We start from the raw sequence: 13,089 nt of genomic DNA, 5'->3' as shown, positions 1-13,089 counted from the left end.
TATGTTTCAGTCATTCCTGTTGATTTTTTTTTTGGAAGCATGCAGTAGATAATTTTGCTGCTATGTGGGCATTTTGCATTAGCATTTGACTGAAGATTCCACTGTACTTCACCACTGACCTTACAGTTCCGTTATTTAAATGTAAATTTTTTTGAGACGAGCTGGAAGTCCTGTCGGACTGAATGTAAAAGCTCACTGTAGATATTTTCCTGAAGAACGCTGATGGGCTGTGTGAGTTACCACGATTTTGAAATTTAGCAAGAATTATCTAAGGCCTTTCCGAGTGGTTAAACTTGAGCAGAGTAAGGTTGTTGAGAATAAGTTGCCATTTTGGTTGAGTTAGATCCAATTCATGATGAAACAATCTTCTTCCCTTTTTTTTTTTTCCCCCTATCATCTGAAGAATGGAGAATGGATGATTTGGGGGAAGGGGGCATTGCTTTTTTGCTTGTTTGTTTTTAAAGCTTGGAATGAAGCTCACTTAGTTGAATCCCTTCGTTTAGTGATAGAACAAACCACAAGGCTTCCAGCTTCTGCCCCCTCCCTTTACCGCCAGAGGAAATGAAGACTCCTGGTTGCAGGGAAGGCTATTTGTCCTTCCAGCAAGAGTGGATATGTTTAAGTAGTACTCAAACTGTACAACTTCCCTATACTACTTCTCCCTAAAAATAATAAAAATAGGACATGTACTGTAAAAGAATGATTGTGTACTTCCTGCAACAGTAAGCTGTTGACAAGGAAGCGCTTCATGTTCTATTCAGAATTGTGCTGCAGGAACTATACCAAAATGAGAAGAAGAATGTAATACATATAATTTGCACAGATAAGCTATAAGAAGACATAGATGGGCACAATATTGCGATTTATGCATCAAGGCATCAAAAATCATGTATTTCTTTAGCACAGGAGTCCTGGAGTTGTATCACATTGGCCAATTTTGGTGCTTAAAAGAGAGATTCTGGAGCTTTTTTTGTGACTGGGCAGTTATAGAGAGGTAGTTATTTGTGGGTTCTCTGGTGTCTAATTAAAGTGTTGAGCTGGTGTTTTTTTCCAGAACAGATATACCTCACTATTTGTAGAGGATGTATTTCTGAAAAGTTTTGCTTGCAAAATTTAGTGTAAGGAGGCATTCGTGCAGGGACTTACGATATGCGCAGAGTTTACATGGACAGGAACAGAATATATGGTGTGGAGGAAGGAGAAGTAGGAGCATATCATCAGAATCATCAACCGGAAGAGGCGTTTTCAGAGGCCGGCTTTCAGAAAGAGGATCATTCAAAAAAATATCAGCCATTTCATCTGTGAAACTGAATACCTCATCATTACTCCCTTTTTCAGTCCCTCACTCTTGACTGATCTTGATTTATCTGGAAAGACGATGATTGAGATGCAAATGTATCTGTTGAGAAGGCCATCAGAAATGCTCACAGTAAAAGATTTATGGCAAGCATTCAGCTTTGTGGATTAAGCTGTTCCATGATCTATCCTGTAAAGCCTGCGTTTTCTCCAGCTGGTGATCCTGATAATCCTGCCCGTGCCTCTCCATCTTCTGTGTCATATATATGGCCTTTGTATATTTCTCAAGTCCCTGCACGCATCCTTTTCTGCTACATGAATTGTGGACTGTCAGCCTCCTTTCTTTATCTTGCTACCTGCTTTCACAAAACTTGTAGAATTTTGCTTATCTTTGACATTTATCCTTTCTTTTCTCGATCTCCGTTGTACTTGGCTGAAATCAGCCTGCAGAACAGTCATATAAGCTGGAGCTTCCTGGAATGAAATTCTTCAGAGTTGTGAGGCTGGGGAGAGTTTCAAAACATAGGCTAAAACCTTCCTCACAGTTCTTGTAAGAGTTTATAAGATCATTAAAATAAAAGGTAAACTGGGCAAATTAGTGTAGAGGAGTACACTGAGGACTTTAAAATACAATAGTCCCAGAACTATGAATCTCTGGAGACTGGGAGGATGTCAAACTTGGCCACTTGCTGGGGAAAATTCTTTGGTCTGTCCCAGCATGGTCCTTTCCCTTAACTGGTACCATGAAACAAAGACTTTTGCTGTGTTTTGTGTAGCTCATAAATCTTCTTTACGTAACTTTGCAACTGGTTTTCTTCTTGCCTTATCTTCTAAGTTGTTATAAGCTTAAAAAGATGTTTAAACTAGGAAATCTTAAACCTCTTTTTTCTTCCCTCTTACCTTTTTTCTTCCCTTCCCACCTTCCCCCTTTAGAAACCGAGGTAGGAAAAGTGATCATTCTTTCTCCTGTGGTTTTTCCATGTTTACAATATACAATAATTTTGTGAGTGTTCAAAAAGATTGTCCTTTTATTTTTTTGAGATAAATATGATGAGGAATCACATTACGGATAGGTTATTTTAAATCCTTTTCTGTTTGTTTGTTTGGCAGGTCCTTGACCAGTATGAACGAGAAGGGTTTAATTTCCTAGCTAAAGTTTTTAATTCCTCACATTCCTTCTTGGAAGATTTGACGGGTCTAACTTTATTACACCAGGAGACTCAGGCTGCTGAGGTAAGAAAATATACTCTGGGTGTTAAAGACTAAACAGGTGGTAGTTAAGGGTGTCTTGATTTTATATTCAGCTATATAATTATAGGAGTAAATTAATCACTGATAGAATTGAGCAGTGATATTTGATTTACAGGGTAATTTACATGAGCCACATGTATATTTCATATAGTGAGATAAGAGAGGACCTCTTAACGGTTATAAAATAAGAAATATTATTTAATATGAGAGAACGCTCTCTTACACAGGTAGATGATGTACAGTATTTTATGCATGTTGCCAGTCGGTTAGAAATGTGTTGAGTTTTTTACCTTTTTTTCTGGTTGTCCCATTTTGTGAAATTACAGAAATATTTAAGTGACAGTTGCTGCTTCACAGTTCTGAATTTATATCAAGTAAAGTTCCTGTCTGTTGTCTTTTAGGGTGTATTTCACTGGTAGGCAGTATGTGTGAAACTGCAGTTTGTGCAAGCATTACCAGGCAAGCTTTAAGCTACCGTATTCAAGTCCTGATAATAGGCAACAGCACAGAGTCCAGAATGGGCTAACAACCGGAGTATTTACTCAGGTTCCTAAACAGGTTTTGCTACTGGTTTTGACTGTAGATTAGGCATACTCTTACAGAAAAATACAACTACATTTTTTTCTATCTGAGTTTTCAAGTATTTCTTTTAAAGAAAACAAGATACCCTGCATTATCTGGTATAAGGAAATCATTTATCATTTTAGGTCAATCTAACATGTAATTATGATACTACTTGGTGGAATATAGTATGTGGACAATAGTGCCGTTTATTGGTCTAGTGACAGAAGTCTTAACGCAGAACGAAATAGTGGTATGTTTTGTTCTCATGGGAAGTACCCTGGCTAAAGAGTTGTGATACTGAGTCTGTCCCATCTAAAAGGAAGCAGGTATCTGTCCTAAAGTTGTATTTTAATAAAAATTTGTAATCCTTACCTGCTCTGTAAAGGTCTATACTGTTCTACATCTATAACTTAATTTTGCATTGTGGTATAGTAGCATCACGTTGATGTTTCCAGAGTTGGTCTTAAGATGTGATTGTTCAGTTATTGTAGCCTGTATAAATGGTTTAGCTGTTTTTTCAGCTGGAAATGGCGCAACAGCTTTGCTAACAATGTTTACTGGGAAAATGCCTTGGCTCTCTGCTTCATGTTTTAACCCTTTAAAATAATTGGAGCAGATGCTGGAGACACTAAACTGTAAAATACCTTATGCGTTCTTAAAGCAACCCGGTGATTCCTAGAATAACTTTTTATTTATGAGAATTATCCAGCAAAGCAAAACAAATACCCTCTACCAGCTGCTACTCATCAGCAAAAAGAATAATTGTAGTCTAACTGTGATACCTAAATGACTTTTAGGCTGCTCAGAACTCTTTAGTCTGCTAATGACATCATTAATAGGAATTATAACTTCCCTAGTTAGTAATCCATTATCTTGCAGATATTAATTCATGAATTACTTCTATTTATTTGTAGAGTTCTGCAATTTTAGAGCCTGATACAGTGTACTGCGACTTACTATGGTTCAAAGTTTAACATTAAAAAATGGAATTAGTGTGCTTTCAAAAATGCTAGCAGGAGAGTAGGTTCAACAGTCAGGTTTATGCAGTGAAGTCATTGCTCATAGAAGCAAAAAACTAAGCAGTTGTCTATAGAAAATAATAACATAATTTTGATTTTTTGATAGAATTTTAAGAACTGCCCAATAGAGTGACTCCTCAAAATCTAGGGTATTTTCACATTTTCTCATATTTAATATATAAAATAAAATGGTATTAGTATTTTATTCCACAATTACATAATAATTTCAGATATACAGGAAACATTACGTTGGCATATAAGCTTTCACAGGAATAGGACGCTATCATGATAATTAAATCCAGTTAAAATATTTTCATAGAGAAGAAACTTTTGGTTTTGGTATTTTTGTAAGAACTCATCTGATTTACCCAAGTTAGCTATTACCATAGTCTTGATTAAGTTGTATTAATGAATAACAACGTCCAACAGGCAGATGATTTGCAGAAGTTAGAGCTTACTTGCCCTTTTGTTACCGCTGTTGACTCTTCAAAAAATGAAGAGTGGTGGTGTTTTTTTTTTTTTTTTTTGGTCCTCTACTACCTCCTCAGTACATAAAATTTGTGAAAACTGCCCCAGGTTAGGTGCGCAAAGGAGTTCTTACAGTACCTTTTCTATTGAATCGTCTTAGTATTTTGAAGTCAATTTTCTTATACCGTGCTGTTGGTGCAATTTAAATTGCTGCGTTTGAAGATTGCCGAATGACTTTTGAGGAGTCCAGCTACTTTTGAGCTGCTCTTGGCAAAATGTATTCTCTGAATTTTTACGTAATTGGGTTGTTAATCTCAAGATCAGAGCTCTGCAGTTTGATTTAAAGTATCCTTGATACATAACATTCTAAAGACTGCAGCAAGAATAGTTAAAAATTGTCTACTACAGAATACCTTGTATTAGGAGTTTAGTTTTTAATTTTTAGGTGAGAAATGTTTCATAAGACTTGTATGGCCTATTTTGTTAATTAGAAGGTATGATTGTTCTGTTGAGAGGTTAACTTGCCTTTCAGCATTCACTGTCTTCAAAGAGATTCTGTAGATGATAATTGGGTTTGGAGACAATAAAAATGACTTCTAAAAGCCAAAGATATTCCTGCCTGTCTGGTGAAATTTGATCGTAGCCGTAGTTCCAACACAATGAAAATAAACTTTTAAAGTTAAATGTCATCCAACCCTAGATTTACTGCAGTGAATCCATAATTCTGTTGTAGTTTCATATACAAAACCACTGTTACAATCAAATGATTTATTGCTTACATTAGGTTAATAAACTAAATCTTATCCTTTTTTTAAACAGGATTTACTTTTACATTTTGACTCGTTAAGAGAACTTAACTGAATGATTTCCTCGGTTGGTCATCAGAAAACTTGGACTATGTGGTCTTATGCTGTGCTGTTTGTTATTGTGATCTTATGCTTCAGCATATTGCATTTTAAGTTAAATCACCTATTTACCTGAATTCTTTCTTTAATTCTCCTAAGCAAGTGCTTAGCTGCTCTCATAATGAGTATATGAACATGCGCAGTCCTTAAGTGCTTTATTGAGCTATATACAAAACTAATTTTAAGAACTTGCTTCTAAGTTTTGAGGCATTCAGAGAGGTTCTGGATAGGACGTGTATGTGCCGTAAGAGAGGCCCTCTGCATTAAACAGAACATTTTTGGATGGCATTTAGTTTTCCTGAAAACATTGCCTTCCCTACATGCTGAGCATACGTCTCCATTTGCCAAAACTAAAGTATACAATTTGCAGTAAGATATGCTAGACCTTTCATTTGCTAAATATGTTATTTTTGTAACTTGGCATTGTTCAATATCCTCTTCTAGCACTGTGGGCCTGAGTATTAATGCCATATTGAAAAACTTCACTGTATCTTTTTAAAATAACTGATAAGAATATATCCGTAGTGCCTTAAGTGTGCAACAGGAGTATGGATCATAACATAGATTTACTTTATGATTCAAATTTCAGACTAATTGCAGGAGTTTGAGGCAATAGAACACCCACTTTTTTCACATAAGATACATTAGGAAATTATAAACTTTTTATATATGACTTCATTAGTATGACAATTTACTCAGTAAAGTAAATAATAAAATTAGCAAGTATTTTTGTTGTGTCTTGAAATGACAGTAAACTTTTGGCATCTACTTTTTCCACATCTGGCCTTAGTTAAGATACCATGGAACTTTTTTTTTTAATAGCAGTTAGATATATGTGTACAACTTCATCAAAAGACTCTGATGACACACAGGGCTTTGAAGGCCAATAGAAGCTGTGGGAAACTCCCACATCAGCATTTAGACCTTGTTTCCACTGGAGACAGTTCACTTTGGGAGCTGCCCAAGCCCACTTAAAAATTACATTTCTGTTTTCCAGATCACTTTGTCTCCTTACTCCTAACTTGAACTTGTTAACTTGACACGTGTTCAACGTGCATTTAAGTTTAATAGTTGGGTTTAAAGAAAAAAGCCTGTGCATCTCTTGATTTACTCATCAAAAGCAGGAGGCATTGATTTAGAGACAGAACAAATAACCAGCTGAACCACTTCCAGTTCAGAACTTGGCTGGGCTGCCCAATGGTGCTTGCATATCATGGTGCATCTCTGATACCTGCTGTTCAACTTGTCACGTACTCCAGGCTTAATCTTGCACAGTATATAGTTTTTCTGCTGGTGTGGAAAGCTCCAGGAATTCACTAACTGTGATAAATGACTCTGTGGTATGTATAGTTGAATTTCTATACAAGACTGTTGTAGCTACATCCAGTTTTCAGCTGCACAGAAACTTAATTTCTCTTTTCTTAATGAGACTCAGCTCTCAACTGTGAAGACACTTTCTTACTTAAGATTTAAATTCCTAAATTACTTGGATGCTTTAGGAAGCTCTACTTGGATGCTATACTTTCTGCTTTCAAAAGGATGAAAATAAACCATTAAATACAAGTTAAAAAAAAAAAAAATCATTTTATTGTATAACTGATTAAACTCTCCAAAAACTCTCCAAAGTGATAGAACTCCTGCAATCTAAGAGAATCATGAAGAATTTCTGGAACAAATTAGATCTGGACCAGAGTTCATATTTCTGAATAAAAGGCATTGTATTTATAAAGGTCAAACAGTGGTGCCAGCAGGTCATAATGTCTATGTTATATTGCTCTAGTAATTTTGTAATTCAGTTTTTATGTTTCTTATAGTGCGGTCTGCAGTATTAACAACTTCTTTCACAAGTTCTTTTGGTCAATGAACGAACCCTACTTGCTGTTTGGAAAATCTCCTTGCTGTGCCAGTTCACCATAACTAAAACAAATAATGCAGTTTAGAACTCTTACCCCATAGGAGTGTTGTGAAATTTAATAAAAAAAGAAATCATGTTAGTAAAATAGTTTCAGATCATTGAATAGGAGAAAATTTAGAATCCTCCCTTTTTTTAAAATATGATTCTGTGGTTTTTTTGAGGTTTGTTCCTGACCACAGTTTCAACCATTTCTCGGGAGATAGGGCTAAGGCATCTAATAGGCAGTGGGTATTAAAAGTGAACTTTGTGCTTATCCAAATTTGGAAGAAAACTCAGAAAATAAATTTGCCTCTGGTGCGTTTCCAGTGTACACTGTTATTGAAAATATCCTGCTTATTTCTAATGCCTCATGTTATCATGCAACGTATTCAGTACTGTATATGCAACGTATTCAGTGTTGTGTAAATAGTGGGGGGAAAAAAGATCAAAAGCCCCACGAGTTGAGCACGCTGTTTTTTAATTACTATTTCAGGCTTATCTTTGTCCATTTCATTTCATTTTATTTTTTAGTTTGGTATGATCCAGGAGACCAATTCAAGCCTGCCCTGGAATATTTCAAAAGTTAATGTTTTCTTTGGGGAGGTGGCTTTTCGGGTTTTTTTCAGTTTTCTTATACTGTCAGTTAATTTTTTTTTAATTCATCTAGCAATATTTTCCAGATATTCAAATAATGGTAACATCTTTTCTGCAAAAAACTCATATTGAACATAGTCCAACTGAGAAAAGACTTATTCAATTTTTCTAAGGATGTAATGGCAAAAGAAAATAATACATTGGAAATTTACATACATTTTAAAATGTATCTTAACTAAGATTAAGTCTATCCTTCATCACTATGTTTTGGTAAACCTATGGTATTTCTACTGTTGAAATTTTGCCAAGGAAGAGAAATTGCCCCATCAACGTAAGACAGTTGAATTTGAGTTTATAACCTTTGAACAAAAATCCTGCCCAAGAATGTTCTTTGTAGTGATACCTTATTCTGCTATCTGGAGATTCTCTGAAGAATTTAGAAATATCTGTGAAGTGCTGCTTCTGTTTTGTACTAAAACATGATCTCTTTATCTTTCCCCTGATAACTTTAGTGGAAGGCTTAACTAGAACTCAAGTGTTCTTCCTAGGGCTTAGTTTACATCAACAACTGATGTGCACAAATACTCATATTTCGATATATATTTGAAAAAAAATATGTATTTGTCCCTTCAGGACGAGGAGGAACACGTGCAGTCATTTTGTTTAGTTGGCTGCCAGTTGAGAGAAAAGGGAAGGACAGGTGATTCTAGGGATGTGCAGAATGGAAAGATTTCTTTGAGAGGAGGCTCAGGCTTGAAGGAAGATATCAAAGATGAAAGCCTGCCAGCTATTTAAGGTAAAATTCCTGTAATACCAGAGCTTGGAGTATTACAGTTCTAGACATATTTTCAGCAGTCAAGCTTTGTAAATGTTTAAGTTCCAAAGAGAGATTTTAAAAGTGATGACAGCTATAGTAATTCTATACGGACATAGAAAGCATCTTACTTGAAGTGAGAAAAAATCTGCATCATCGTAAACATTCTGTGTGACCTTGTCTCAGAAATGTGAAACAGTCTTATACTGTATTTTTACTTACAAATTTTGACTTGTAAGTACTGACATCCTTCAATAAAAGGAATTACTGAACAATTTCCTAGTTTGACAGATTGATTAAACTTGCCTAATTATTAGTCAAATTAGTTGAAACTCTTTGCAAATTCTAAGGTAAGAATTCTTACAGAATACAGAGATAGAGGTATGGAAATAATGAATATTAAGTGTAAGGACTTTTTTTTTTTTTACTTAAGTCATCACACACATCAAAAGCTATCTTTTTAGTTGAAATTTCAAATATATGGAGAAAAAAATTGTGACTAAAACCACTATTAGTCTTCTATCAAGTATTCATTTCTTTTAATAGCATGCAGCTTAGCAACAGGTGGTAATTTATTTTATTTTTAATAGATTTGTGCTAAAAATGTGAATTGCTGTCATAGTGCCAAAAATTGATGGAGTTTAAATCTATCTCTATATAAAATTTCACAGTAAATCTTAAATAGCTATAAAATGGAAAGTACTTCTGTATGTAAATTTATAATCTCATCAGTTTGTATATAAAGGGAAAAAGCTATGCCGCAAATAGAAGCCACTGCCTCACTTTATATGAGCTATAAAAAAAATTAGCCTTAGTAAATGTAACACCTTTCCAGGTGCTATGAAACTGTTCTAGAATTAAAATTCCTCTGTAGTTAATATTTAGTTTATGCTCTTAATAACGCATGCTTTTGACTACTGTCTTGTTTAGATAATAATTTGGTATTGTTTGTCCTTTTCATAACAGTATCGGTTGGTAGAGGTTTGTACTGTTCAGCATGAAATGCTCTCTACCAGTAGGGTTCAAAGTGTTTGTATGTTTCCTGTTTTAACAATAGCAAAGACCTCAACTACAATTGCAAAGGTACACTAAATTTCTTTTTTAATGAATTATTTTAATTACTTTCATTAGATCAGTATTTAAACTTGTATCTGCAGAGTACTTGAACTGATGAGGCAACATCTTGTATTTATGCCATGATAGTAAATTTTACTTATTTTAAGATTTTAGAATATTTTAGTTAATGATGACTATAGCACCAAAAACATTGGAATGAATGCTATAATGAAGCTGTAGAATCCAAAAAGGAATGGATTTTTTTGACATCTATAGAAGCTTATCATAACTCTGGAGAACTTATTACACTTAGCTATGCTTTTTATTCGTGTTCCATAAGACAGAGGAAGATGTAGCTCCGGTTTTCACTTGTGATGGTCCATCACAACAGATTAGCATTAATATGATTGAACATATTCAGTATTCTGATGTTATTTCTTTGCCGGTTTCTGATGTTACTAGGCAAAAAAAGTTACAAATGGCTTCTGCAACTGGAATGGATAATGGGGCTAGCCAGGTCTCAGCACTTCTAAAGCAAGTCTGCAATCTAGGCATACCCTCCTGTGGCACGAAGTGTTTTTTTGACTTGAAGTATGTAAAGGATTCATAGAAATGGTTAACAACTTTCGTTAGGTAGTTAACTGAGAAAGCAGTGAGACTCCATCTGTCAGATGTGGCAGATGAGGACAGAAAAAGGGTGGTTTCTCTGAATTAATTTAAAGACAGGTTATGAAGTGTCTGCACGTGCAGCATAATACTGTGAGAGTGTTAAATTCCCACCACCCCATCTTTTTTTTTGACTTTGGACAAGAAGAACATTTTTCTATATGTAATAAACGTAAAACTCTTTCTCCAGGAACCTCCCCAGCCCTCTGGTACTTGACTGAGACATCAATGCACATCTGAGGTCTTGGTCTCATTTCCCGTGTTTCCATTTCACCTACCCTGTGCTTAGATAAGGAAATACTGTCCAAAAGTTTTGACTACTCTGTCAGCGGGCACAGACACAAAGTCCGCTAATGCAGGCACAAAATGTAATGATGTGTCATCTGTCCTGAGAAAAGGAAATTAAAAACTTCTATAGATATTTTGTCCTTTTTCAACTAGACTGCCCATGAATATAGAATTCTGCAAAGTGCTTTTGCTCTATAGTACTAAAGATTACCCAGATTTTTAGAATATAAAGCAATATTCAACAGCCATGCCTAAAGGCTGCTGTGGAATCATTGAAGTGATGTATCACTTCAAAGCTGTGAAGTTACGAACGTGGATTTGCGGTAAATATGGACTAAGTTTCTAGGACTCTGGCACCTTGACATTTGTAGGGAATTAAACACTGAGAATCTACATAATTTTGTGATTCTATGAATTTTCTTCAAAACCAGGCCCAAATGTTTTGGACATGTAATCTGTGTGCAGATCTCCCTCTCTCCTTCCCTTCCTCTCTCTTGCTCTTTCATTGAGTACCCTGATATATGTAAAGGGGTCACAATATGTATTGTACTTTATCAACAACACTCCACAATATTTGTATTGTCCTAATATTGAGCTGTGCAACTGTCTTGGCATAGAAACTGTTACAGATTTGGGAGTTTTTTATTTGGAGTGTTCACTGAAGCCTGTCTTCCCCTCGTTTGCCTTTGTTATCCTGCCGCATCTGACTGAGAGAGAATATTCTAGCTAGTTCAAATGGCCTTTGAACAGTACTGTTGTGAAATTCTTGCATCCTTGTTATGTTAAATCAAGATACCGTGTATTCCCCTTTTGAATACCATGATAACGTTTTGTATGTTCCACAGATGTGGGGCCGTGGTCTAGGCAATGGTAAGCAGATAGTACATAAGGTACTGTACCTAGTCCTCTCATGTTGTATCTGCAAAGACCTAGGTAGCCCTAGATTTCTGTCAGTGCCTACTATGCGAGAGTAGAATAATCAGGATCCAAGTGTAATCATGATTAGATTTAATGAGATTAAATGCCACTGAGATCACACTGTTTAGTGAAGACAGTAACAATAACATCTGGATGAGAATGAAAACTTGGGATTTATCAGAGTATTCTGTCTCATGATAATTGGGTTCAGTTCCCTGCAGTAAACTTTTAGGGAATAACTTTCTAACATTTTTCATAATCTGCATTAATTAGAGGTTAGTTTTGTTGTTCAGTTGTAAAACATTCAATTATTTGACTGTTATTGAAATCTGTTTTGCTCTGTAACTGCGGTGCCAACTATTGATATGTGATGCACACAAGGAGAAGTAGCAAATGATTTTGACTTTGTTCCTATAGAAAGCAAGAAAGCATCTTTTAGTGCGTCCTTCTGCTCTCAGTTTCTCTGCTTCTCCAAATAGTGGGTCCTTACTGAAGTAGGACGTTTTTGCCCACAAATTTTTAACAAAATTTGTAACAAAATTTGTAATGTAACAAAAATTATAAGGTAACAAAACAAACTGCTTAAAATTCGAGATAAAATCATGTTGCACCAATTTGCACCGTTGGTGTAAATACCACCAATGTGATAGAATTAAAAGAAGCATCATGCATATTACTTAAACAAACAAACAAAAAAATCCAGCTAGCTAAATATTGGACCCTCCTCAAACTGTCTAAAAATTCAACTTTCTCTTCTGAATCCTATCACACTTCCCCTTGGTTAGAATAAAAAGATTAGAAGATTGTCAGCTCTCCCTGTCCCCTTTTGCATAAGGTCTACCAGAAAGTTTCCAGGTCTCTCTTACATTTCAGATCAAGCCAAGCGATGGATGATACATGCATCCAGATATGTCACACATTGCAATGACTAAGTGTTCGTAAAAATTGCTGTATGTTTGAGCTCTTTCTTCTGCTAACCTAACTCTCTGGGCTTTGCTGTGAAGAAGACCAGAAGGGCTCTAGGCCTATGTCAGTTTAGGTCCCAGCAGGAAAAGAATGTTTGTAATGCCTGCAGTAATTTCAGAAAATTCCTCTGCTGGACCTCTAGCAAAGGCAGGATAGGCACAGTGAGCAAGGAACTGAAGTTCCTGAATAAATGTTTAAAATACTGAGAAAGAGCAAGTGCATATCTGGAAGGGAAACAATGTTATCCTCTTCATAGGGCTTTCAGCCTCCTCTTTCTTTCCTTCCCCAGGATACTGACTTTTCTTTGCCCTCCCTTTAAGCAGCTGCCCTTTCCTGTGGGGCTAAGGGTTAGGCAGCTGGTGAGAACAAGAGTTGCATTTTCTGAAATAT

General features: G+C 35.6%; 1 protein-coding gene across 11 annotated transcripts in view; it reads left to right on the top strand.

Annotated features, from left to right (window-relative positions):
* ATG7 (autophagy related 7) overlaps nucleotides 1-13,089 on the top strand; it is a 112,070-nt gene that overhangs the window by 49,692 nt on the left and 49,289 nt on the right. For all 11 annotated transcript variants that reach the window (XR_011144026.1, XR_011144029.1, XR_011144027.1 and 8 more), the window contains one exon: nucleotides 2,407-2,529. Coding sequence is in view for 6 of the 11 variants with exons in the window: in XM_068960327.1 (XP_068816428.1) it covers nucleotides 2,407-2,529 (123 nt within the window). In the remaining 5 variants the exon portion in view is untranslated. The remainder of the gene's footprint in view (nucleotides 1-2,406; nucleotides 2,530-13,089) is intronic.

Source organism: Struthio camelus, chromosome 14, assembly GCF_040807025.1.
Source record: "Struthio camelus isolate bStrCam1 chromosome 14, bStrCam1.hap1, whole genome shotgun sequence".
Classification (NCBI taxonomy): Eukaryota; Metazoa; Chordata; class Aves; order Struthioniformes; family Struthionidae; genus Struthio; species Struthio camelus.
This window is presented reverse-complemented; position numbering and strand designations above follow the sequence as displayed.